Genomic DNA, 27,820 nt, shown 5'->3' with positions numbered 1-27,820 from the left:
ATGCGCAAAGGGGGCGGCGCACCGCGCATGCGGGAACATGGCGGGCCTGACATCTTGAACAGTAGTGGGTCACCTTCCTTTCCTCCCTTCTGTGTTAGCGACGCTGAAGTTCGTGGGGGTAGTGACGCTCCTGTGTGTAGGGCGGCCTAGACAGGCGGCGCCTCGGAGGAGTCGCAGGATCTGGTTCGCGCTGAGCCCCCGGAAAGCCGTGTGTTGGAGGCGTAGCTCGATCAGAGCGGGAGAAGGCGGGAGAGTGCGCAGGGTGCGAGGGGCGAATGGCTGCTCGGCTCGGCAGCATGAGTCAGCAGCGGGCACCGAGGAAATTGCCCAGCCTCCTCGTGAACCCGGCGGAGGAGACCATTCGCCGCCGCTGCCGAGACCCGATTAACGTGGAGGGCCTTTTGGTAAGCCACGGGACCGTGGGGTGGAGGGTCTCGGGCACCGGGCCCTCTCTGGGAGGAGAGCCGGGCTGGCCGTCGTCTGTATTATGAGCTCCCCCAGGGCTGGGACCGCGGCTTCCCCTCCGTCTTCCCGGCTCTCCCACTGCCCATCACGGACTGTGAACCAGACTGGCTTATTTGCTCCTACATGTGTTGTCACCTTTTTTGGCTCTTCCCTCGGGGCTCCAGAGCACTTTTAGAGAAAACTGCTCAGCCTCGCACGGTAAATGCATGCTTGTCTACCTAAACTGGCCGTTCAGTACATCTCTGCAGATTTGTTTTTCTCTTCAGCGTCTTCTCGCATTCTCCCGCTTAAATGCAGAGGTTTAAATCCTTGTCCACATCTCACATTTCCCACCCTACAGCTCTCCATTCAGTAAATTAGCTTCTGTCCTGTTTCACAGAGAAAGCAGAAGGGAGATTTGGCTCCCTCTCTGCAGAAGCCTTATTTCGTCTATTCTTGTTCTAGACTGGAAATTCTATTCTCTGGGGTTCTCAGGGCACATTGATGGACCCGTCATTTTCTATTTCGGTCGATATTTTCAGTTTCTCTGCTGGCTTCTTTCTGTAACTTGTGATAGCTAAACAATTACTGAACAGTCAGATGCCCGGTTTTCATGTCAAATGGTTTATGAATATTATCTCATTTAATTGCTCACAGCAATCCTAAGAGATAGGCACTGTTACAGTATTATTCTTTTTTTTCTGTAGTGGTGTGTGCTGTGGAGTTCTTTCAGACTCACAGTGACCCGATAGGGCAGAGTAGAACTGCCCCATAGGGTTTCCCAAGCTGTAATCTTTACAGAAACAGATCGCCAGGTCTTTTCTCCCGTGGAGCCGATGGGTAGGTTCTAACAGCCAACCTTTTGCTTAGCAGCCGAGCACTTAAACGTGTGTGTTACCAGACCTACTGCGATATATCTAGTTGATTCCGACTTATAGCGGCTCTATGGGACAAAGTAGAACTGAAAAAAAAATTTTTTTTTTTCATGGGACAAAGTAGAACTGCCCCATAGGGTTTCCAAGGATCAGCTGGTGGATTCGGACTGCTAACCTTTTGGTTAGCAGCCAGCTATTGACCACAGCTTCACCAGGGTTCCTTATTCTTGTTTTATGGTTGCCGAAACAGATTTGGAGATGTTAGGTGATCTGCCCATGGTTAGATAGCTGGTAAGATAGCTAATGAGCCATGATTTAACCTCAGAATATCTGACTCCAGATGATAAATTCTTGACTACTTAACTGATCCTTGTCTTAAAAGACTGTCCCTTAATTTTATATCCCCTTCCATCTGCTGTATGTCTTCCCCTTCACAGACAAGCTTCTTAAAATAGTTGTTTGCACTCACTTTGTCCGCTTCCCCACCTCTCATTAACTCTTCAACCCACTGCTCTGGGACTTCTGCCCTGCCCACACCTCTGAAGGGTTGGAACCAAGTTCATCATCCATCTTGTTAACTCTGATTAGATGTTTCACTCGTCTCCTGTAACTTTCACACAATTAACTACTCTCTCTTGTTCCAAAGTCTCTCCACTGAGCTTCTCTGACACCGCATATTCTTGGTGCTCCATCTACCTGTCTGGCTTCCATTGTGCTCCTTTGCAAACTCATCTTCCCCTTCCCATTCATTAAATGTTGGTGTTTTTCAGGGCTTTTGCTTACCTTCTATCTTGGTAAATAGTACCACACCCACCGTATTGCCCAAGCCAGTATCTTAGGCATCATCCTTACCGTCTCCCATCTCCAAACTGACCCCCTTCATCCTCCCAATCCAATTAAAATTAACCAGCAATACTCACCACTTCTAACCATTACCTATTTTTTTAGATTATTGCAGTGTTTTCCTGTTTCCAGTCATGCCTCCCACTTTCTCATATGTTCTCCACGTAGTAACCATAATGATCTTTGTAAAGTATATTTCTGATCATGTCATTTTGTTTAAAGAATCTGTCATGATTGCGTAGTGCTCTCAGAATAGAATAGAATCTCCTTAATGAAATGTGGCTCCTGGGTTTATCTTTTCAGCCATCCTGAACTGCTTATAGTCACTAAAGTTTTCCATATCCTTTCTTAACCCCCAGGTCATCACATGTGCTGTTTTCTTTGTCTGAGATGATTATGTATACTGCTGAGTGTTTGGTGGAGCCCTGGTTTCACAGTGGTTAAGAGCTCGGCTGCTAACCAAAAGGTCAGCAGTTCGACTCCACCAGCCGCTCCTTGGAAACCCTATAGGGCAGTTCTGTTCTGTCCTGTAGGGTTTTTTAGTGTTTGGTGTTGCCTGAGTAAGTGAGGAGAGCGCAGTCACCTCAGAGAAAGGTGCGTTTCCAAAAAGCTCTCGAAGGAATGTTACCACCCAGAACAGAGAATTGGGAAAGAGGCATTTGTGAAGAGAAATGTATAACCAATTTGGAGGCATCACTTCATATTTTAGTCCCTGAGATTCATCTTTTATTCTCTTATTCTACCTTGGAAGAAGCGTCTGAGGTCATTTCAGGCTTCGGCCAGAAGTAATAGGGACAAGGGACAGGGTGCTAGCCTCTGAGATCTCAGAATAGAAGAATAAGGCCTTTAGATGTGTGATTTGGAGCAGTAGTGAAATCCCAGTTTGGAACTTGAGAGAATAAACCAATTCATCCATTAAGAGCCATTGGTTCCTAGGGAAGCACTGAGATCATACTTAGTGGTTTTCAACTTAGAGGCTTATGCCTTCTCCATTCATTTTCCACCTAACATACAAACAGGCTAGATAATAAACCTGAACAAATGAGGGACAGAAATAACTTGAGAATTAAAACGGAAAGTTTATTAGCCAATCCAGTCTTAAGGTTTAACTACTCTCCCATGGCAGCTCCTCAGGGAAGTTACTTGAGAGGGATCTCTCAGTAAGGAGTCTCTGGGTGGCGTAAACAGTTAAGTGCTCAGTTGCTAGCCAAAAGGTTGACAGTTTGAACCCACCCAGCAGACATCTGGAAAGACAGGCCTGATGTTCTGCTTCCAAAAGTTCATAGCCTTGAAAACACTGTGGGGCAGTTCTACTCTGCACACATGGTATCACCATGAGTTGTAATAACTTGATAGCAAGTAGCAACAAAAACAACTTCTAAGTAAAAGATTTCCTTAAAAAGACTGGAAACGTTGACAGTGCCCCCACAGTGGTGGGTTGCCAGAACTAGAAGCAGCAGCATCTATGCTGGCATCTGGGTGGGTTTACTCATAGAAATTTGAGGGAATGTTCCTCTGAGGATCACCATTTGGGAGATGCTGGAGAAAGTAGATAAGTGTCTTTCATGGGAGCTACTTGGAAAGGGTTTCCATTGGCCTAATCTGGGACAATTGGAGTATCAAAATAACAGAATTTAGCCCACAGGATAAAATAGGAATCCATGAGTCCACACTGAAGTGAATAAATAAATTAGAAGCGGAAAGTCTTCCTTACAGTAGGATGCCAATTAGTAAGTGTAAAAGGAATGGTGAAATAGAAAATAACCATTTGGCAACCACCATAGTAATTGTTTCAGTCAGGGTTTATCAGTGGAAGCCAGTATGAGTGGGCAGAACTATGAGAAACAGGATACTTGCGTATCTCCCCACAGATACTATTATGAAGGGGAAAATACTAACTTTACAGTGGAGAAATCTGACAGATCACCTAAGCTAAGTGATCAAAACTGACATCACTAGTAATGGGAGAAATAAGCAAAATGTCTCTACTGAGATGATGGACTGAGAAGGACACATCACTTTTGTGGTATTCCTGCCAAAAATACATAACTTGAATCTAATAAGGAAGAAACTTTAGACAAACCCAACGGTTTTTTTTTGTTTTGTTTTTTTTTAATGAGGGATAGTCTGTAAAATAAGCAGTCTGTACCCTTCAAAGATGTCAGTCATGAAAGCTAAAGATTAAGTAACTGCTCCACATTAAAGGAAACTCAAGAGAAATGACAGTCAAATGCAATGTTTGATCCTGGACTGGGCTTTTTTTTTTTTTTTTTTTGCCAGAAAGGACATTAACAAAACAATTGGCAAGTTTGAATAAAGTCTGAAGATTGGTGTATTGGTTATCTATTGCTATATAACGAATTACTCCGCAATTGTTGGCTTAAAACAACAAGCATTTATCACCTCACAGCTTCTGTGGGTCAGGAATTTAGCTGTATCTTAAGTGGGTGCTCAGGGTCTCTCAGGAGGTTGCCTTGAGGCTGTCAATCTCATCTGAAGGCAGGATTCAGTTCCTTGAGGGATGTCGAACAAGGGCTGACTGTTAGCCAAGGCCTTCCTCAGTTTCTTGCCACTAGTGCCTTTCTATAGGGGAGCTCACAATATGGCAGCTGGCTTCCTTCAGAGCAAGCAAGAGAGCACAAGCAACGTGGGAGCCAAACCTAATCTCAAGTGACATCCCATCACTTTTGGCGTGTCCTGTTCATTAAAAGTGAATCCCTAAATCCAGTCCACACCCAAGGAAGGGAGATTACACAAGACCATAAATACCAGGAGGCAGGGATCAGAGGCCATCTAAAAGGCTACCTACTACATTCCATTCCCTGATCCCGATGATTCATGTTACTCCCACATGTAAAATATACTCACTCCCTCTGAAGGTCCTAGAAAACATTCATTCCATTGCAGCATTGGCTTAAAGTCTAGAGTCTCATCTCAGTTAGGTCTAGGTGTGGTTGCGGCCCCTAGGTGTTTTTTAAGAAAAGCTTCCCAGGCATAGATCCTCTGAATCTTTAGACCTGTGAAACTAAGAAGGTAAGTTATCTGACCCTCACATACAGCATACAATGGTGGGATAGACTCAGAGTAACTGCAGTAGACATTCCTGTTTACAAAGGAGGAAAATGGGAGTCACAAAGGAGTAACTAGTCTATAATAGTTCTTAAGTCTAGCAAGACAAATGTTGGAAGTTTCTTAAGTCTCAAGGTCTGGGAATAATTTTCCGTGGCTCTTTGTTCTACCCTCTGGGCTCTTGGTTCCACACTGTGAGTCTTCCTTTCTTTTTCATGAAAAGTAGTACCTATTTGCAGCTGAGTAGTTTTTTCAGCCTGCTTTCTGCCAGCAGAATTTTGGTTGTTCAACAGCTTCTTTTTCCATTTGAATTGTCTCTGTCTCTTCCAGTCCAAGCTGTCAGTGTTTTTGCTGATGCAGTTCTCTAAAAACCACTGTAGGTCTCCGGTTATTCTCATTGTTGTTCACTCATTAGACAAAACTCCCACCTGCAAATTTCATCAAGATAAATCCTTCTCTACCTTGGGCTCCTGGTGGGACAGCTAAGGACAATGTCCTTAAGTCTATTCGAGGCCCTGTTGTTTGAGATGATCTGAGATGCCCGTTCTTAATCTGTTTAAAGGGATTTTTGTGTGACTGACTAGAACTCAGGGGCACAATCCTTGATCTAAGGTCTTGCTAAACACTCTGCCACTATATAACAAGGATCTCCCTTCTAGTTTCTGATAAAACATTCCTCCTTTCCTTTTGAACCATCACTGGCAGTGCCCTCAAAGTCTAGATTTTTACTACCAGTCTGTTGAAGGTTATTCAGGCTTGAACAGAGTTTGATTATTGTATTGTGGCTGTGTGAGAGAATGACCTTGAAATACACACTAAAGTATTTAAGAAATACACACTGCAGCTTATTCTCAAATGGTTCAGGAAGAGAAAAAAAAGTATGTGTAGAAGAAGAAATAATAAAGTAAACATAGTAAAATGTTAATAAAATTTGGAGGATTTGGGTGAAGGGTGTGTGGGAGTTTTTTTTAACTATTTTAGCAACTTTTTTTTAAGGCTAAAATTATTTCAAAATAAAAAGTTATAAAGAAAATGGGTGTTCCTGAAAAGAGCTCACATGGTCAGTCTCCCATTGGGAGGGACCTCAGTTCCTTAGCATTCAGTGCGACCCTCTTTCCATACCATTTCATGTCTCGGTTTCCTCATCTATGTAAGAGTGCAGAGCCTAGGCAGTCTCCCACCATGGGCAGAATAACTACTCTGATCTGAAGCGCCTGAATGACTTGAAGCCAAGTGCAGGATGGCATTTCATTTCCTTTTTTTTTAAGAGCTAACTTGTGGCTGAGGAAACATTCTATTTTTAAGGCCACTGCAAAAGGATAAGATAGACGCTTCTGTCTACTTCCAGAAAAGTGCCTAGCCTACCTGTTTAATGCACAGCTCATCAAAGTTAGAGTAGATGTGAAGGCTTGCCAGAATTGAGTGTCAGGTTGAACCCATCCAGATAATACTGTATTAGGAAGCAGAAAATGAGGACTCGTATTCTTTTCAGTGATTGTTACTAATTGTGTACCCAAGAGGAAGTCTTTGCTCTCTGTTCTTATGTCTGTAAAATACTCATTGTTTCATAATTTCTAGGTCGTTTATCAGTTGAAGCCACCTATGACAAGGCACTATTTCAGTCTCTATACATTATTTTAACATACGTTTACCAGGTGCCCCGTGTGTGCTGGGCACTGTTCTGCTTCAAAAAGGAAAACAATACTGATAGCCTCTTGTGTTTGCATAGTATTTCAGAATTTATAAAATTTTTCATTTAATCTTCACGTTAGCTTAGAAATGAGCAGGAAAGTGCTATCGCTATGTTAGGTTACAGATAAAGATGGGGTGTCCCAGCAACTAAGATGTCATGTAGTTGGTAGTCCTGGACCCAGCCTTAAGCCAAGAACCGTTTTGAAAATAACGGAGATGACTGTGTCAGTGCTATGGGAGTTTTGGAAGACTCCGGAATTGGGGACCTGTGTTATTTATATATATTGGGATGCCTGGCCCTAAGAGGTGACGGCGATACTGTTGTGATTCCTCCAAGATAAAGTGATACTGCTTCATATTCAAAGAAAAAACAATGAATGAATGTTTTTGGGGTTTGGTTTCCACACAGTTATCAGTATACCCAGTGTGTGATTCAGGTATTAGCCCTGTGCCAACCTGTGAATGACAGTAGTTTAGATAAGGAGGTAAGAGTCAGGGGTAGTATGTAGAGCAGAAAAGTACTCTTCTAGAATGTTTGGGTAGCAGATAGAGGTGTTGGATTTGGAAACGGTTACATTGTACGGAGTCCCTGAGTGGTGCAAATGGTTAACGCACTTGGCTGCTAACTGAAAGGCTGGGGGTTTGAGTCCACCTAGAGGCACCACAGAAGAAAGGCCTGGCGATCTACTTTTGAAAAATCAGCCATTGAAAACCCTGTGGAGCACAGTTCTACTCTGACACACATGGGGTCACTATGAGTTGAAATGAACTCAGCAGCAACAGGTTGGTTGTATTGTACATGTAGGGCCTGGCCCTGCCACTGTAAGAACAGAAGCTTCTCTGCAGCAAGGCACCTGTGAACTGTGCTGTGTTAACCACTTCTGCCTACAATTTCAGGACTGCGCTAACAACTGTCATAAAATTTATTCTAATGCTACAGTAATTAAAGCAGTATGCTACGTATGCATAAGCAACACATCAATGGGCTGAACGGAATACTTCTAAAACAGGCCTTAATATATTTGCAGAGTGCTGGTGGCACAGTGGTTAAGAGCTTGCCTGCTAGCCAAAAGATCGGCAGTTGGAATCCATCAGCCGCATCCTGGAAACCCTATGGGGCAGTATTGCTCTGTTCTATAGGGTCGCTATAAGTCAGAATCGACTCAACAGCAGCGAATTTTGTTTTGTTTTGATATATTTAGCAACTTAGGGTATAGTAAGAGATGTTTCAGATGTTATGAGGATAGAACTTTTTTTCATTTAAGAATCTAGCTACAATAGATTCGTTATGTGGGAAGATTTTAGTTAGACTCTGTCTCACAGAAGAGTTAAATGTAAAAATGGCATGGACAGCAGCCATACTTTGCGTTTGACTTAGAAGGAATGCTTCACATGTTTTGCTGTTGAATATCGTGTTGCAACTCAACTGTTGTAAGCACTGCTGGCGAGAGTTAGCCAGACATAGTCTCATCCGCCTAAACAGGCATTCCCAGCTCTAGTTTTCATACCCTAGCGGGTCTGCTTTTAAATTTAAATTCTAAAAGCTAAATTGGTTTTACAGTAGAATTCTGTTTCGGTGGAGTTACTCCAGATCAAGTTAACTTGCCAGTAGATGCTGTCATCTTGTCATACTCGATAAGGAAATCATTGTACCAAGAATTTACAACACTGATAAACAAAGAGCTTGTTTATCAGTTTGCCTTCAGGCTTCCCCATGCCCCCAGTCCTTTTGCTACATTGTTACCATACTGAGTTCTAAACCATGAACTTGAGTCTGTCATGTTCTTGTTCAGAAATCTTTGGTGATTCTCCACTGGTTTTTAAGGAAATAAAGTCCAGACTCCTTAACCTGACTTTTGTGGTCCTCCATGTTGAGTGCAGTGTTAGCATACCCTTCCAGCTTCAGAAGAGGTCACGTCACACGGGACACACAGGTGTGTTCCCAAATGTGCCCGGCAACTTATATCTCCATGCCTTTTGTTCATTCATTTCCCGTGCCAGGAAAACCTATTTTTCTCTTCCCTCCCCACACATTATCCAGGCACAGTCTAGGTTCTCCTTCAAGGCTCAAATAGGGGTCACCTTCCCTGTGAATCCTTCTGTGATTGTCCTCTCTGAGCACACCTCTAGTACTCTTGTTGGTTCTTATTCTTCTCTGATCGTACCTGTGGAATTCACTTATCCCAGCTTTGCCGTATGGGCTAATGTTTTTCCCTTAGACAAGAGTTGAACCTGATCATAGCCTGTCTGGAGGCATGTGACATCAGGCTCTCCCATTATATACTCTTCATTCTAAGCATGACATTAACATGGGTTTCTGTTTACACTGTTTCATCTTAAGGTTTTATATTACGTATTATTTTGTAAAAAATGATTTCTAAGTGTACTACAAGTGTTACCTCCAGTTTATGCAAACTTTCATAGCCTCTAAATAGCCAGGAAAATGGTGAACCTTGATAATGGAGCTACTACAAATGTCCTGGTTGTTTTAAGAATTTGGGAAACTTTTTTGTTAGTTTAATATCAAAGTTTCTAGTTATCCAAAATATGCATTATTTTCCATTATTAGAAATGCTGTTGTGTTTTACATTAATTAGAATGGGAACGTATGGCTGCATATAAAAGCTTATGAGAAGAAAATTTTGGAGCCATTTATGCTGAAACAGCAAGAAATGAGCATTTGTTATTTCAGACGTATCTTTCACCTCCATCGAGCTTTCCAGTGTCAGTGTCTTAATCATTTTGTATTCCTTTTTATCCTCAGTGCCTGATGGTGGACAAACAGTAATAAATTCTCGTGTTCGTATTTTCTCTTCACTCTCTTTCTCTCCTTCAGCTACTACTTCTATATTTATGGAAGCCCGTGCTTTATTTTGGAGATGTTCCGATTGTCTATTCTTTAGCCATTTGGGAAATTTAAATCTATGAGCATTGTCAGATGTGATTACCGTTAGAGTAGACACAGTTTGGAAGAATGACTGCTTCTCTCACACCCAAGTTACTACCAGAGAGTGGGAGAAAAACAAAAGCAAAAACCCGTTTATCCTCTCCAGTAGAATGGTATCCGTTTGATTGTTGTTTTTAGATTGCTAAGTTAAATTTTTGTCTGTTTTTTTTTTTCAGCCGTCAAAAATAAGGATTAATTTAGAAGATAACGTACAATATGTGTCCATGAGAAGTAAGTTTACTTCTGAGTAGATTTTAAGTTTTGTAGCTTGAACTTTATGTGATTAAAATGATTCGTTCTAAATGTATGTGAGCTGCTGAGAAATTTAAATAAAGTATATCATTCTTGCACTGAAATGCAAAGTTTGACATTTTAGCTAAAACTACTGAGGTTATGGTCTGGATAATGCGTACAAATGCTAGTTTATGCCCCCATTGCTTTGGAAGTATGTCATTTTAAAATAGAACAGTCTATGGTTTAAGAATATTTCCCAAAATTCCTCTGAGAGAAATTACATGTTATCAGCAGAACTGAAAGCAGTTTGGCAAGAAGCGTGAGAACAGTCTTATGCGCTGCCCCGGGTTTCCTTTAACTCCCTTTACTCTTTCTTTCTTGGCCTCTGCCATGGATCAATGTTGAGGGTGTCACTTAAAGGAGATAGAGTATCAGTTGCTATAGTTTCCTATCTCTCTGGGAATCTTTACAGTAAGTTATTCCACCCCTAATATCCTCCTTATGTGATCCTAATCTCAGTGGACATCAATACCATCTATACAGATGCCCAAATACAAATTCTAATGCTAACGATTCATTTTTCCTCAGTCACTTCCACAGCCTCACCCACAGCTGGTCACCAGGTTTGGTCATCTTTACCTTTGAAGCGTTTGCTTCATCTCTCCTATCCTCCTGACTTATAATATGTAACTTTTATTGAGCTCCTGCAGTGCCTGGCACTGTATTATGCACTTTGCATGGATTATCTCAACATCCCTTTAATATATTGGTATGGATTAATATATTTTATAAAGAACCCTGGTGGTACAATGGTTAAGCACTCGGCTGCTGACCAAAAGGTTGGCAGTTCAAACCCACCCAGAGGCTCCATGGGAGAAAGACCTGGAGATCTGCTCCTGTAAAGATTACAGCAGTTCTCCTCTGTCATGTGGGGTTGCTGTGAGTCGAAAATCAACTTGACGGCACCCAACAACAATCTTCATATTTTTTAGACCAATCAACTGAGGGCAGAGAGGTTATATATAACTTGCTCAGAGTTAGGATTCATCCCTAGACCTGTCTGACTCGAGCCCAGAGTCCCAACCACTGTGTCAGACTGCTTCTTTTAGTTCAGGTTCCCCCTCTCTCCCAGACTGAAGTAGTGGGGTAGCCTCCTAAGTAGGAGATTGGCTTTCAGGTTCTTCCTGCCCCCTTCCATTTCTGCTGCCAATGTGATTTTTCTTACACAGAAATGGGATTATGGTATCATTCAGCCCTGTCACCTGTAGAGAAAGCCACGACTCTTCATATATTTGATTTTACTTATTTGTATAAAATTTATAAGCCACTTCATACTTCAGAGGGAAGAAGGCGGTGGAGAATGGATCAGTGGGACAAGGCCTTCAAGGTTGTTTCCTGCTTACCTTTGCAGCCCAATCTGCGTGCAATCCTCTCCTCATCCGTTGCTAAAGCTGTGCTACGTGGGGATTCCCTGAACACACCGTGTTCTCAAATGCTGCTTTGTGTTTTGACATGTTTCCTGTGTCTCACTGTAGTCTCTTCCTTTCCCTCAGTGAGAGAAAAAACACCTTCCTATTTAGCTTTCTATACTCTGTTCCCAGCATGCTCGCATTAGGAGGCCTTCCTGATTTCTCATTCCAGTTAGGTTTTATTTCATGTTCTCAAGTAACTTCAGATGCCTCTCTTAGCACTTATTTCATTGCTCCTTACTAGACCATGGAACTCCTTTAATTTGAAGACCTTTTTAATTGTCTTTATATCCTCTTGAGCAGTTGTTATGTTACAGGTGTTTAATTAATATGTTTTTTGTAAAATGACTAACATAATAGGAATGTACTTATTTTGAGCTTCTAAGACCTTGTTTTGTTAGTAATTTAGTATAACTAAATATATACTTTATAAGTTAGAATTTCTCATTTTGTAATCTTCCAAGGTTTGTTGTAGAATTGTGACTTTCTTCTACTTCCAATTTAAAACTTTTTTTAAATTTCCTTATTTATTCTTGTTTAACCTTGAATATGCTAACCAAAGGGTGGGCAGTTCAAATCCGCCAGGCGCTCCTTGGAAACTCTATGGGGCAGTTCTACTCAGTCCTATAGGAACGCTGTGAGTCGGGAATGGGCTCAAGGGCACTGGGGTTTTGGGAACCTTGAATATGGGAGTGGTCTCCACAGGGAAGACATTTGTATTATAAAAAAATGTGCTTTTGTTCTTGGAGTAACTGCCAGAGGTCTTTAAATTAAATGTCACATTGCAGAAGTTCTGGGTAAGGGCATTTCTAACTGAAGATAGGAAGAGGTTTTGTTTTGAAGCACACTGACTTTTTTCTAGAAAAAAAGAAAAATCGTATACCCTACACTGGAATGACGACTAAGTTATTTTTAAAAAGTATTTCCTCTGCAAACCAAAACACTAAGAACATAAAAAAACATAGTGGTTTAAAAATCTTAGAACAGATTTTTTAAAAATTATAATGTTGACTTTTGGCGAGGAGCTGAAGAGACCCTCGTACACCGCACAAAGTGGATAGAACCCACAACATGGATGGCAGTTTAGCCGTATATATCAAAATTCCTTTAAAATACCCTTGACTCAGCAGTTGTACGTCTCATAGTTCATCTAAAGGAAGCAAGCATGCTTACAAAAATTGAGCTACACAGACGTTTGTTACAGTATTGTGCAAAATGGTAAAAGGTTAAAGAAAGTATGAATTTCCAGCATTGGGGTTAGTTTAGCAAGTATTCCATTTGGTTGAATATTATGTGGCCATTAAGAATAATGTTGAAATACATTTGTTGTCATGTCAGGATGTTCACAGTATGGAATGAAAAGAACATGTTACAAAATGGCATGATCTGTTTTTATTTAAAAGACTATATACATTTATACACACGTTTACATATGTGACCCTGTAGGGCAGAATAGAACTGCCTCATAGGGTTTCTAAGGAGCAGATGGTGGATTCGAACTGTCACCCTCTTGGTTAGCAATCATAGCTCTTAACCACTGCACCGCCAGGGCTCCAATGTATGTTTATAAAGACAAAGTCTTCATAGTAGATGAGTTGGGGCATTAAAGGTTTTTTTTTCCTTTTTTTTATCTGTCAGCTTACCATAGGGTAACACATATTTAAAAAACAGATATGCCACTTTTCCTCAAGGTTTGTGTCATAATTGTTCTTACAGAAGAATAGGTGTTTTCAGAAACTTTATCAGACAGAGTTGTACTGTGACGTGTAAAGAAACTTTTTTTTTTTAAGCCAAGTCTCTGCCTTTGCTTTAAGAATTCCTGAACTGGAAGACCAAATGAGAAATTTAACTTAATGAGAAATGGGACTGGTGCCTATTTCAAATACTTCATTCAAATCAAAAGCCTTTGTTTAGATCTAAGATAGACTAATAAATTTTTTTTACCCTATTTGAGAAATCGGTTTTATAGGAGCGACAGCACTGGGTCGGTGTGTAAGAATTTCTTTATGTGTTTATGTGTACTGATCAAGAGGAAGTAAATGATTTTTTAAACTAAGTTGAAAAAGGAGTGTTATTTAATATTTGACAAATGTGTTTGTTTTGCAGAAGCTCTAAAAGTGAAGCGGCCTCGTTTTGATGTGTCCCTGGTTTACTTAACTCGAAAATTTATGGATCTGGTCCGATCTGCTCCTGGGGGTATTCTCGACTTAAACAAAGTTGCGACCAAGCTGGGAGTAAGAAAACGGAGAGTGTATGACATCACCAACGTCTTAGATGGAATTGACCTAGTTGAAAAGAAATCTAAGAACCATATTCGGTGGATGTGAGTTGGTTTCTAGCTTTTCATTGCCTTTTTTCTTTAAAGCAAGCTAGATAACGGCAATGTTTTGATAGTATAAAGTAACATATGACTTCTTGTTAGAAAAGGATTCTATAAAATTTTCTTGCAGAAAATCATAAGAAGGGGACATCTGGTTATATAGATTTTTATTTTTTATTGTGCTTTTAGTGAAAGTTTACAGTTAAGTTGGGCTCATACAAAACTTTATAAACACCTTGCTGCATACTCCTAATTGCTCTCCCCATAATGAGACAGCACACTCCTTCCTTCCACTTTCTCTTTTAGTGTCCATTTGGCCAGCTTCTGACCCCCTCTACCCTCTCATCTCCCCTTCACACAGGAGATGCCAACATAGTCTCATGTGTCTACTTGATCCAAGAAGCTCACTCCTCACCAGGATCATCGTCTGTCCCATTTGTCCAGCCCAATCCCTGTCTGAAGAGTTTATATAGGAGATTTTAAAAGACTATTTCCTCTCTTGCAGTGATTATTGATATCAGGAGAAAATCACTCCAGGAGCCAAAATAGTGATTCTTAAATCTTAGTGTAAAAAGCACCTCGAGACCTCCCACCCTAGGAGTTCTAATTCAGTAGTTCTGGGAGATAGCAGGAATCTGCATTCCTGACATCTACCCCAGATGGTTCATAGTGCAGGCCGGCTGTCAATCACACTTGGAGACACATTGCCATGAATGTAAAGTATACTTTAAGGAAGATGGGGAATTTTATGATTTGGAGAGCAGAAAAAATCAGTAGACTTAGACATGATTAGGAAGAACTCCATGGAAAAAAGACCTTAGAAGATTTTTTTAAACGTGGGCACATACACATATACGTACATACATAGATTCATATACACACAGAACAAGAAAGCTTGTTATACTTAAAACCAAAAAACCAAACCCAGTGCTGTCGAGTCGATTGCTACTCACAGCGACCCTATAGGACAGAGTAGAACTGCCCCATAGGGTTTGCAAGGAGCGCCTGGTGGATTCCAACTTCTGACCCTTTGGTTAGCAGCCTTAGCACTTAACCACTACGCCACCAGGGTTTCCCTTGTTATACTTACAGTAGTCAAATAGAACCTTTTAGGCAGATGAAAAATCAACAAAGATCATAAATTGATTCTAAGTAATTAATGTAGTTATTAGAGAAATCTTCATAACATTCTTAAGGAAGGTTATTTTAAAATTCTTTTTTCAGTATACAGAAATACAGATTAAATTCTAATTAGAACATGTTTACTGAATGACAGAGGAACTCTGTGGCGCAGTGGTTTAAGTGCTGGGCCCGCTCACTGCAAGGTTGGTGGTTCAAACCCACCAGCTGCTCCACGGGGAAGAATACCAGGCCATCTGCTCTCATAAAGATTTACAGCCTAGGAAACCATATGGGGCAGCTCTCCTCTGTCCTGTAGGGTCACTATGAGATGGAATCAACTCTGTGGCACACAGGAACAACTGAATGACATTACAAAGCACGTTAGAGGTTTATATCAGATTGTATTCTGAATCTAGTCGAAATCAAATTTGAAAGCTAGCAAGCAAAAGGTAAAATGTTAACACCTTTTCCTCTTTTAATTTTCCACAAATATTGAAGAAAAAAATGATTATCGGTTGTTGCTCTGGTCGTTTCATATTGGAGTAGAAAGAAAGAACTGAAGAGAGTGTATCTTTTAAGATTAATGTATAGCCATTATATTCCAGTAAAACCAGGTGGTGTATGCACGGCACGGAGAAATAGACTCGTGGACTTTTAGCAGAGGAACTCTCATTTAGCCAGCACATGCCTGTTTTTCATATGTGAGAACTAAGGCACTAAAAGAGAGCTTGTCAGAAGTCATGCAGTAAATGGTAGGGCTGGAGCTTGGACAGGTATCACTGACACTTAGCTCAATGCCCTTTCTACTTCATTAGCTTCCTCTACTGTTACAGTTTCATCAGGGTTATAATGTAGTTTTGAAAGTATTGAAATCTCTGCCTAAGGCTAGAAACTGTAAATGGGGACAAAACCCAGTTTATATCCAGGAAGGTTAGTGGCTGTCTAGGCTAAAGAGAGAGCAGGAGTTAGGTTGAAGTATCTGGTTCCTGTCATGGTGGAAAACACCTAATATGAACATTTGGAGAAGTGCCAGTAACCTTAACTTACCTTTTTTTTTAAATGTCTTAGATGTTATTTATGGCGGTTCTTAAAATAACGTTTTTCTTTTAAAGAGGATCTGATCTTAGTGATTTTGGAGCAATACCCCAGCAAAAGAAGCTGCAGGAGGAACTTTCTGACTTATCAGCAATGGAAGATGCTTTGGATGAATTAATCAAGGATTGTGCTCAGCAGTTGTTTGAATTAACAGACGACAAAGAAAATGAAAGATATCCTTTAACTCTATTTCTATATTTTATTGCTGTTTCCAAAACAGTTTAGTAGTGTCAGCTTGGGGTTTTAATTTATATATTTAAGATACAAAACTAGACCAAGTAAAAGTAGTATAGCCTCAGGTGTACACAAATAGTATACCATTGCCTTTAGCATCTTCGTGTGAAGATTACTTGGGTTAAATTCTGCATTGATGACCTGCACAGTACAGTGACGTAACAAGGTTAATGTTTCTGTTTAAAATTAAAGTAGTGGAGCTTTCTTTTTCTGTCTTTATAGTCTGATTAATATAAAGACAGTAAGAAATTTGTTGGCTTGTGTGAAGTTCATGTGTTTCCTAATTTGTGAACTAAAGTTTCTGAAACAGAATGGATTGCCATCAAAACGCACTTAAACTGCCATTGTAGTCCACAGGAGCCTAATGTCGCTGAGTGTCAATACTGCTGTTAAGCTCAGTGTCTTTGTGGGACAAGATGGGGAAGACTTTTCTTTGGTACTTGACCTTCTAGGCTATGCTGCTCTGGTCCCCGTGTGGCACCCTCTGTGAGGGTACCATTAATTCTGAGCCATTCCATTCTTCACATTTACTGAACCGCTGTACGTCAGTCAAAATTCCTGTTCCCGCAATAATTATTAGAAGAAAATAAATGCTAACATCCCCATAGCTTCTCAAAAGTCTTTGTAGTAAAAAAAGAAGAGAATACTAGAGAAATCCAGTAAATCACTTAATTAGGAGAATTTGAGGCAACACAGTGAAATCAGATGAAAAGCATTCAGGTAATGAGGTGGAAAATAATTTGGCATGAGGGAAATCCCATGAATACAGTATAGTCCTGAGAAACTTGTTTTCTAGATGTTTCTGCTTTTTACAGATTTTCCCCCTCTTCCAGTTTTGGGGATTCTCATCAAAACTGAATGTTTTTTTCCCAAAGGTGCTCATAGCAAGATGGAGCAATGAATAGGGAATAGGGTAGGGATTTGAGTCCAGTGGACTAAGATTCCCCTAATCCTTTTCTCCAGAAATTCTCATCGTAATCACAACAATACAGTTTAAAGAAGTTCTGTGAGACATAATTATTGTAAAACAATTTATAAAACGTCAAGAATTGTTTTTAGGAAATACAAGAATTGTGTATGAAATCGTTTTTTACTGACTGCTTTCCTCCCTTAATTTTGAGGTTTTTATCTCAAAGAAACTAAAGGTATTCTAACATCATACTTACGTTCATGTGTTGTAAGAGATAAATGACTCCCAAGTAAGGACCACTCTGCTTGCAGATCCTTGACTGATTTCTACACTAGCATACGTGACGTATCAAGATATTCATAGCATTCAAGCCTTCCACGAACAGATCGTTATTGCAGTTAAAGCTCCCGCAGAAACCAGACTGGATGTTCCAGCTCCCAGAGAAGTAGGTAGCAAAGCATTTAAACAAGTGTTTTAAAGCAGGAGCCAGCCAGTTGCCTAGGCTGTGCTTTAAGCGATCACAGTAACTTAACCGTTACATCTACATACTGGCTATGTACCTGGTACTGTTGAAGGCACTTCACACATTTTAGCCTGTTTTGATTAACATAACAAATGAAGTAGTCATTATGTCTTCTTAAAGATGAAACTGACACACAGAAGATTAATTTTGCCAGGATTACACAGTAAGTGGTAGAACCAGGACTCAAACTCGGATAGGTTGGTTTCGTAGATTGTGTTCTTAACCATTGTGTTAAAATGTCTCTTAGAGGAATCACCAAGAATTGACCTAAGACTTGAGGTTCCAAAAGTAAGATCTGGTATCAGCCAAGGCCCTAGATAATTAACCGACTAACCAAACTCATAAAAGACTAATGAATAACCTAGAAAACTAAGTTTTAAAATTAAAATAAAATTGCTGTGTAAATGAAAATATTCTTATCAGCTGCCAGCTGCTTAGCACATTCTTTCCCTTACAGGAAAGTTTCTATTGAAAGATAATTGTCATCAGAAGGTTGCTTGGTAAGGATGGAATCAGAACGAAGGGATGTGGCCAGTCTTGGGACAAGTCATCAACTTCTGGCAGCCTGATAGACCCACCGGAGCTTGTAGTGATGTCCCCTTCATTGCTATAGGGTTATGCTTGCCTCATATTGAATGATACTTCTTTGTCCACCTTTCCTTTTATTCCAAGCAGACCATTGTCCAAGTGAAACCCCATGTTGTTACTTGACAGTTTATTATAAATTGATTAGATACCAGCTTTCTTTTATTTCAGTCATATCCTAGTTGTGACTTCTTGGTGATGTTTCCTGGTTTTTTATTTGGATTTATATATATTCCACATTTCCTAAGCAAAACTTATGTTTAATATGAGTCATTTCACAGGTATTTAAACTCCATTTTTAAGATAAGTAACCAGTAATCTTTCAACACACCCTTATTTGAGGGCATGATAGTTCATTTTATAGTGATTGATGAGCTTTTATTTTTTCCCCTGCTTTGAGCTTCCTCAGACTGTAATGGCCAAATCTTTCTGAGCCTTCGATGGCCCCCATGGCTTGAGCCCCATTTAAAAGTCGGTGAACATGCGTCCTCTCGGCCAGCTGTTCTCTGCACTAGGAGAAGTAAGCGAGAGGAGTAGATGGGAGTACACTGTTCAGTGGAGTCTGACTACAGAAGACGTGGGGAGAGAGCTGGGCAGCAGTCTGGATCTAGTGCAGGGCTTGGCAAACCAAGGCCCTTGGGTCAAATCTGGCCAACTTGTTGTTATAAACAAAATTTTACTGGAACTGAGTTGCATGCTCATCTGTTTAGATATTGCCTGTGGCTGCTTTCATGCTACAGTGGCAAAGTTGAATAGTTAAGACAGAGACAGTGTGGCCCACAAAGCCAGAAATAATGTACTCTGTAACCTTTTACTCAAGCTCGTCAACCCCAGATTTAGTGGAACGTAAAGTCCTCAGCCAAGTCCTCAGTCTGCCGGTTCTGAGCGACACGTCGATTTATTTTGTAAAGTACGCTATTCCAACCAGACCTGAACTGGCATCCTCGAAGCTGAGCACACGTGTTCTCTAGTCTACTTCTCTGGTACCAGGAAGCTATAGAAAGGCTAGCAAATGGGGTTCCAAGACCCTCTGCTAGCTGTGTCTCTGGAGGTGAGGGGCAGTGGTGTCTGCAGTATCTAGCCCCGGCATCACAGCATGAAAGGAAAAGCAGGTTTTAGGCTACAGTTGAACCAGCTCACAATTAAAAAAGAAAAGGATCATTTATAGCAGTGCCTGGCAGAGGATCATTTATAGCAGGGATCATTCCTTAAGAATTTAACATAATTCTCAGAGCAGAACGGCCAATTTCCTGCTGAGATCTCATGGGAAAAGTATTTTAATTAACCCTGAGTAAATAGAAGTAATCTGAAGGCAAAGGATGTGAATAATCATAATTAGTTAATAATAGTCCTTTATGTAACTATCTTAACTCTGAATTTTTCTCAGTGTTTTAAATGACATGAGGTGTATTTTAACTTGATCTCTTCCTCTTAGAGTTATTTAAAGTGGACAAGGAATGGTCCATTCAGTTAGCTCAGGCCCTCTGCGGTGGTCTGAAGTCTAAGCACCCTCTTACAATTTGAGAATGTAGAATGCTCTGGAGTTCAGTGTCATCAGAACACTGACTTTCCGACTCTCAAGTATGGACTCTTAAAGGAGTTAAGTCCTTGAAGAGAGAAAGGCTTTTCACATTATGACTCTGAAAATGTTACTATCTGATGAATATCTGTTTTAACTGTGTGAATTGACCAGTGGATCAATGTGACTAAAGCCAAATACGTGATTTTCTCAAATATATGGTAGAAAGAAAATACCTGAATTTAAATTGTCAGAAAGTTCTCTCAAAACTTCTCTAGTTCTAGTAAGTGAAAAAATACGACTAATGAAAATTCTCTTATTCATCTTTGTGTTTTGCGTGTCTTTTGCTAGGACTCTATCACAGTACACATAAGGAGCACCAAAGGGCCTATTGATGTTTATTTATGTGAAGTAGAACAGGAAAATACAAGTAACAAAGTGTCTGAAGACGTAGGGACCTCTTCCTCTAAAAGCAAGCCTCCAGAACACCCTGAGAAAGGTAAACATAACAGTGTTGTTACTGGACAATGTGAGATGCTAATAGGTTTTGAAATATATATGATTTTATGGGTGTGTTTATAGCCTTATAAATGATTTTACTCTTCCTGTTTATAAAAACATTACAAATGTTTTTTAAATACTACAAAGTCATTCCTAACTGTAGGTAAGAATATTTCTAAAAAATTTAACAATATAGTTAAATTTTATTTAGTTTTGGTCTCAGTTAAAACTTAGAATTAAAGTTAGTACCGTGGTGGTGCCAGCTGGTGGTGGTCTCTGTTTTGGGAAGGCTGTCCACATTCTCTGTTAGATGCCCTCAAGTACATGTTTCAGATCATTTATTCATGTGATGTTTTGTTTTAATTAGCCATGAGAATATGGATTTGTAACCACGGATCTTTTTTTGTTTTTGTTTTTAGCGGTTGATTTGTGTGTTCTGTTACTCGTCTGCCTTTCAGACTTTCACTTAGGATTTCTCTCTTGTATGCTCTTTAGCAGAAGAAAATCCTCCTCAGCAGTGAAGAGCTGCTTGAAGTAAGCAACTGACTACCTATAGCATTTGAGAATTCGTGTACTAAGTTCTTTTGGAAGATCCGGTGTGGAAGAATGGCGCATCAGATTTGATTCTCAGCAATAATCATCTGTGAACTTCTCGTGCCCAGTTAGGAGCAGCACTGCGGCCAGTAGGATCTTCTTCCTCATCAGTAGCATTAAGGCCAGTAATCTCTTTAAGCAGTTCACTGCTTGAATTTCTGGATAATTATGGTTTAAGCATTTGAAAATAACTCTTATTATAATTATGCACTGCTTTTTGCCCGTGAGACAGACACCTTGCCTACTGAAATAACTTCATCACAAAGGGTGTCACTGAGACAGATGATCAGGACTGAAATGTACGGTTCGTCGCGGATGCTCCCCTTTCCTTCAAAGATCGTGTGTCATAAATCACAAAAGAAATTGCCTTACACAGGTTCACATTTGCATTTAAATGTTGTAAATTGGATAAGTATAGACAAATGAATCTGAATGTGATGTCTTTGTATATATCTGTATAATGTTAGATTACTTATCAGAAATGTCTAAGTGAAGCTTTTCACCATTGTACAGCCAAAACAATGTATATATGGAAAGTAACTGACAAAGCCTCTAATTTCTGTGGTGTTTATAACTTATTAGAATCCTCTGAATGAGGGTTAGAAGATTTTTTTTTTCAAACTTCTATATGTAGAAGTATCAAAAATGTGCTATACATTTAAAATTCATGGATTTAATTAAAGTATTTTAATATGGTTTCCAGTGCCAAAATTGGAGCCTGATACTTCTTAATATCAACCTACCTACAGGATTATTGTATCCCATTAGACTGATGGCACACTCTAAGGCTCAGTGACCAAGTATAGGCTGTTAGGTGATGGCTTAACTCATTGCGAGATATCAATTCAACGGTGGTGAAAATTGGAACCTATTTTAAAGCTCTTTGTAAGCAGATTTTGTAATATGTTTCTGTAAGTCTGCAACCTTGCTCTTCAGTCAGTGGTTTTACTTATAATAAGTTGTACCCTGCCCTGTCTCCACTACAGCCCCACATTTCCAAGTACCTAGCCATTTCTACCTCACTGGGTAATCATTTACCTCTCTCTGTGCCTCAATTAACTCAGTAGTTTGCCATTAGACTGTGAGCTCCTTGAGTGACTTTGTCTTATTCTTTGTTATATTCCAGCACCTTGTACCATGCCTGGCACATTAATGCTGCCAAATAAATGTTTGAACAAATCAGTGAGTGAGTGAGTGAATTATAAAATTAGACTGATAATATACTTGGCTTGTCTGTCATACACGATTCTTGTGAGCATCAATCAAATTCACATTTTAAACCTTTTATGCTTTCAAAGAAAGATTTGATTCAATTTGAGATCAAGACTGTATAATAAGACTTAAGAATCAAAAACCGAAGTACTGAAAAATAACACTGCTGATAAAATCTGGGTTCTTGGAATTTCCTTAAGCTTGCTTTTTCTAAGTTGTGATGTGATTAAGTTAGCTATCCATTAAACCCATTGCCATCGAGTCAATTCCGACTCATAGCGACCCTATATGACAGAGTAGAACTGCCCCATAGGGTTTCCACAGAGCACCTGGTGGATTCAGACTGTTGACCTTTTGGTTAGCAGGCGTAGCACTTAACCACTACACCACCACGGCTTCCTCAATTAGCTAAGATGTGTATATATCGAGAGTTTAGGACTCACATACCTCTGAGCTGCAGCGGCTTTTGCCAGCCTTATCCCACAGCTCAGCACCAACCTCCTCTCTCCCAACAGTCTCTGCTGGCTCATTGCTCCATCCTAGGACTGCGGATTTTGCTCCTCCCTCTCAGTGGTTGCCCTCAAGCCTTTTTCCCCCCATTCTTTGTTTTATACCAAAAAAAAAAAATTTTTTTTTTTTTTTTTGGTTTTATACAAGCAAAAAATTATTTGAACTGAGCCAAAGAGAAGCTACGGGGACCACTATTTGATCACTGTTGGACTGACTACATGGTGGTATGGTTTAACAAAATAGCGGATACAGGAGAAACGGCAAGGTTTGGGTAAAAATTGTTTGGACATGTTTGATGAGTGAGAGTTTAGGCAAGCGGTATGTATGAGTAGGTCAGCCGTTCAATGCAGAGATCTGAGCTCTGCACAGTAGATTTGGCCGTCAGTTAAAATGTTATGATTAAAACCGTGAGAGTGGATGAGACCACCTAATAAGAGGGTGGAGCAGGACAAAAGGAGAGAACTTCTCTATTTAACAAGGAACACAGAGGAAAAAAACCTTTAGCCCCAAGAAGGAGTAATGAGAGGAGAACGTAGTGTCCCAGAAACCAATAAAGAAGCATTTCCAAAGATGAAAGTGTCATTTCTGAGCCACAGTTTCTTACTTGTGAGATGTGACAATTGTTCTGGGAGTCAAATGGGATGATGTAAGCAAAAGTCCTTTGTAGCCTGTAGATGTGTTGGACAAATTAAGTCTTTCTCCGCCCTTGTCACTCCACATTCAGGTGTTTGGTCTCTGCTTTTTAGAACTGCTAAAGTAAGCACCTCCTGAACCATCTTCCAGGCTCATCCTCCCCACCCTATCCTGAACATCATTGTGCTATCTGTCTGTATATACACTACCACTTTCTTCCATGTCACAAAGCCCTGTTGAGAAAATTTGAATATTTCTATATTTCCTTTAGGCTGAAGTCCAAACTGTGATATGAGGCCTCCAGGCTAGCCCCAACCTAACTTTCCAAACTGTCTTGCTACTTGCTTTGCAAGCCGTCAGCCCAGAGCAGATTCGCCCATGCCTGAGGCACATGTTGTACTTTGCCTTCTCTGTGCCTCTGCTGTTACCATTCTTCTGCCTGGAATTGTCGCCCTCTTCCCTGTTTTTCGAAATCATACCTCCATTCTGGACCTGGCTTAACCAGGCCTGGCCTATACCCTTCCCTTCACTTTACCCCCATCAGGTATACAATCTAAAACCTGTTGCCATCAAGTCAGTTCCAACTCACAGTGACCCTACAGGACACAGTAGAACTGCCCCACAGAGTTTCCAAGGAATGCCTAGTGGATTCAAACAGCCAACCTTTTGGTTAGCAGCTATAGCTCTTAACCACTACGTCACCAGGATTTCCAAATAGGGTCTATACGGGGCATTGGTGCTCATCTTCCTCTTATTTTGCCATTGTTTTTCCCAGCTGCCATTCCATGCTGTCAGAGAGTAGAGATCATAAGTAACATGTTTCTATCTCCTACGTTTAGATAGTGTTCAAAAAACTGGTTTTCCAAAACACAAACCAACCAACAAAATTAAGCTGAATTTACACTGGAAGAAAAAAATTATTACTCTGTACCAATTTTGCATTTTGTTAAAAAGTTACAGCACATCTGACTTAATTGTCCCTTATCTCAGCAGAAGATGAACATCATCGCGCCCTGAGTATGCCGTTGTAAAGAAGGGGGCTTTAAACTTGAGGCAAGGTGACCCCTTTTGTCTCTTTCTTTTGACCCCTCTTAGGTAGCAGGTATCAGCTTAGCAGATGCATGTATTGATTTGCATCAAGTTGGATACCCGGCATTGCACAAGTGATCAATAGTACTGCTGCAGCCTTGGAGGGCCTTAAGGCGGAGCCAGCGTTTCTCTTTTGTACAGGAGTGATAAAGAAGCTGTGTCTCAAAACCTCAGGACTCTGCCACTTATCCATCATAATTAAAAATGAATATAAGAAGAAAACCACCTAAGTGATTAAAAGCAATTCATTCTACCACAGTATTTCCGAGTTGGTGCTTTAATTCTGCTATTAACTATTGGGTTATCCAGCTCACAGTGGCCAGGCTCAGCCATGCCAGGTGTTGCTGAGAATTAAGGCAGTGCCTTCTCCTGGGTTCTATCTTTGGCTCCTGTAGCTTTTCTGACCACTAAAGGCAGATTTGGCAGCCTGCTTGGCCTTGGGCCTCACTGTCACTCTGGTCAGGTGGGGGGCTGGAGCGATGTTCAGGGCTTTTAGCCTGGCTGGCCTTTAAAGGACAGTAGGTGGGGGCTAAGAGGAGGAAGACAAATCCCCTCAGAGAAGGGAGAGAAAGGAGCAGAAAATGAAAGGGAAGAAGGAGCCAGGGTGAAAGAAGAAAGAGGGAAGGATGTGAAGGAGGGGTGGAAAGAGAAGAGAGGAAGAGAGTGATGATGTGGGCTGGGGGATGGGAGTAAGAGGGGTAGCCTGCAGCCAGAGAAGAGGGCCAACTCGGTGTGTCCACTCCCCCAGACCAGAGGCCCCCAAAGCATCACTAGCGTCAGTGTGGAGGCTGGCTGTGAGATGCCTAGTGGTGAAGGGTTGCAATTAATTTTAAGAAACTTCTTTTAAAGCCTTGGTGTAGTATCAAGGAAGAATATCCTCAAGTATCTGGAGAGGCTGTTAAAAATACTTTCTGTTTCCAACTACTTAATTGTGTGGGGTTAGATTTTTCTCCTGTACTTCAACCAAAACAACGTATCAACAGAATGAATGCAGAAGCAGATAGAAGAATCTGTCTTCTATGAGGCCAGACATTAAAGAGATTTGCAAAAACGTAAAATAATGCCACTCCTGATGTAATTGTTTTTGTTTTAGAAAATAGAGTATTTTTCATAAAAATATGTTGATACATAATGCACTTACTATTGCTGAATCAATAAATGATTTTTTAATTTTCTGTTTGAATTTCCTGTTCTATAACTATCACTTGCTACAGTCTGTAGATGGACAAACGCTCTTTGGGGTCCTCAGTAACTTTTAGAGTATAAAGAAGTCCAGAGACAAAAGAGTTTGAGAACTGCTACCCTAGCTTATTCTACTCAAGGGCTGGGAACTTTGGGGCATCCCTCATTTTCTTGAGAGCTGAAGTGTTTGTAGGTCTTGACCCCAAGAGATATTTTGCTGTGTATATTCTCCACAACACCACCACCAACAACAAAAAATACAAGAGGGCTTCTAGAACCCCAGCCATTATGCCTACATACTTGCCAGCCAGAAGGAAGAAGAAAGAGAAGAAGGGTACACTCTGCCCTGCAAGGTGTACACTTCACTGGGACATCCACTGGCCACATCTTACCCACTTGGACTTGGAAATGTAATTTGGGGTGGGAGGGGCAGCCATGTGCCCAGATAACATTCAGGAGTTCTGTTACTATTGGAGAAGGAAAGGATACAGGGTGGGGTAGACATTCCTAGTGTTCACCAATATCTGATTCTCCCCTTGTGGGCACCTTAGTGAAACCATGTGACTAGTTCTAGCCAGTCGGCTATAATGGGAAGTGATGCATGGGGAAAAGACCATGGCATTTCTCCATCCCCTCCTTCCTGCCTCAGCCACCAAAAAAGCCACAGGTTTCAGATGGTGAAGCTACAAGATACTGGAGCCCTCATCAACCTGAATCCCTGGAGACCATGGAAGAGAGGCTCTGCCAATTTGCATGCAATATATGATATGTGTCGAATCGTTGAGATTGTGGAGTTGATTTGTTAAACTACAGAATAACCAATACGTTTGGGGACAACTAGCAATCTCAGCCATAGGTCAATAGGTGAAAGAATGATACAATCAAAATAGTCACACACCAAACCAGTGTCATAAATAGCTTTGGCACACTCTAAATTGCTGTCAGTTGCTATGACCAGAAAGTTGAAATATTGATCACTTGATAAAAATTGACTCCTTGTGAATCCATTTGTTGACTACTAGTGGAATGAGGAAGTCTCTGGGTGGTGCAAATAGTTAACATGCTCACCTGCTAAACAAAAGGTTGAAGGTTCAAGTCCACCCAGAGGCACCTTGAAGGAAAGGCCTGGAGATGTCCTTATGTAAATCAGCAATTGAAAACCCTGTGGAGTACAGTTCTACGCTGATACACATGGAGTCGCCATGAGCTGGACTCAATGATAACTGGTTTATTGTAAGGGGAGTCTAATACAAATTTATGTAATGATTGCCATCTAGTGGAGAATTTACAGATATTATTCAGATTTATTTACTTGCTTTTAATTAAGCAAGATACTGCTGGCAAATGGCATTGACTTTATAAAACAGTGTCCAGATCTCATTCTTGTTGATAAAGTGAATTTATGCTAACTTTAACATACAAGATCTAAATGGCACAACTTGGGAATTAAAAAGTTATAGCCGATAAGAATTCAGCAAAAATGGAATATTCCTCAGTAGAGAAATGAAATCTCGATACATGCTACAGTATGGATGGAGCTTGAAGACATTATGCTGAGTGAAATGAGCCAATCACAACACGACAAATACTGTAAGACCTCACTTATATAAAAAGAGAAGAAAAAGGAAATGTAGAGACTGAAGTTTTTTAGTGGTTACCAGGGGCAGGAGGGAGGGGGAAAAGGGGGGTTAACGATGATGGAAAAGTTTCATCAATTAAAAGTAGTGACACACAGCTGATTATTATAACTGCTGTCAATAAATTGCACACCTGTAAAAGGGTGAATTGGCAAAAGTGTAATAAATATACTTACAACAAATAAAAAAAAAAAGCTGCTGAGGCTGTGTATGTACAAACATCTCAAGATATTTAGTTCCTTGGTTTGGAGGTTTAGGGTCATGAGGACGTCCCAGTTAATTGGCCTAATAACATGTTTAGTGCTTCTATTCTACCTCCTAGTTTGCTGCATGGTGCCTGGGGTCTTAAAAGCTTGCAAGCAGCCATCCAAGGCCCAACAATTGGTCTCTGCATGGAGCAATAGAGGAAGGAGAGTCAGGAATAGGAGGAGGATATGGAAGGTGTGGCTACTTGCCTTCACGAACAACTGCCTCCTTTGCCATGACTCCAGAAGAACTAGATGGTGCCCAGCTACCATTACTGAACATTTTGATCAAAGATTCTGTAGAAGAACCCTGATCAAAAGGGGAAAAATGCAGAA

The 27,820-nt window shown here is 40.6% G+C and overlaps 1 protein-coding gene across 2 annotated transcripts; it reads left to right on the top strand.

The window, feature by feature from the left end:
- On the top strand, nucleotides 1-27,253 carry E2F6 (E2F transcription factor 6). Of its 2 annotated transcripts, none has more exons than XM_064295036.1 (7): nucleotides 1-404; nucleotides 10,047-10,101; nucleotides 13,680-13,896; nucleotides 16,128-16,284; nucleotides 17,586-17,699; nucleotides 20,233-20,380; nucleotides 20,881-27,253. In XM_064295036.1, exons 1-7 carry the CDS (start codon nucleotides 276-278, stop codon nucleotides 20,901-20,903), a joined length of 843 nt encoding a protein of 280 aa, XP_064151106.1. In that variant the 5' UTR covers nucleotides 1-275; the 3' UTR covers nucleotides 20,904-27,253. The 2 variants fall into 2 exon arrangements, with proteins under 2 accessions (XP_064151106.1, XP_064151105.1); XM_064295035.1 differs by having other exon boundaries at nucleotides 2-404; nucleotides 20,878-27,252.
- The last annotated feature ends 567 nt before the right edge of the window (nucleotides 27,254-27,820 follow it).

Source organism: Loxodonta africana, chromosome 12 (genome assembly GCF_030014295.1).
Source record: "Loxodonta africana isolate mLoxAfr1 chromosome 12, mLoxAfr1.hap2, whole genome shotgun sequence".
Classification (NCBI taxonomy): domain Eukaryota; kingdom Metazoa; phylum Chordata; class Mammalia; order Proboscidea; family Elephantidae; genus Loxodonta; species Loxodonta africana.
The sequence above is the reverse complement of the archived record's forward strand: the minus strand, read 5'-3'. Positions and strand labels throughout refer to the sequence as shown.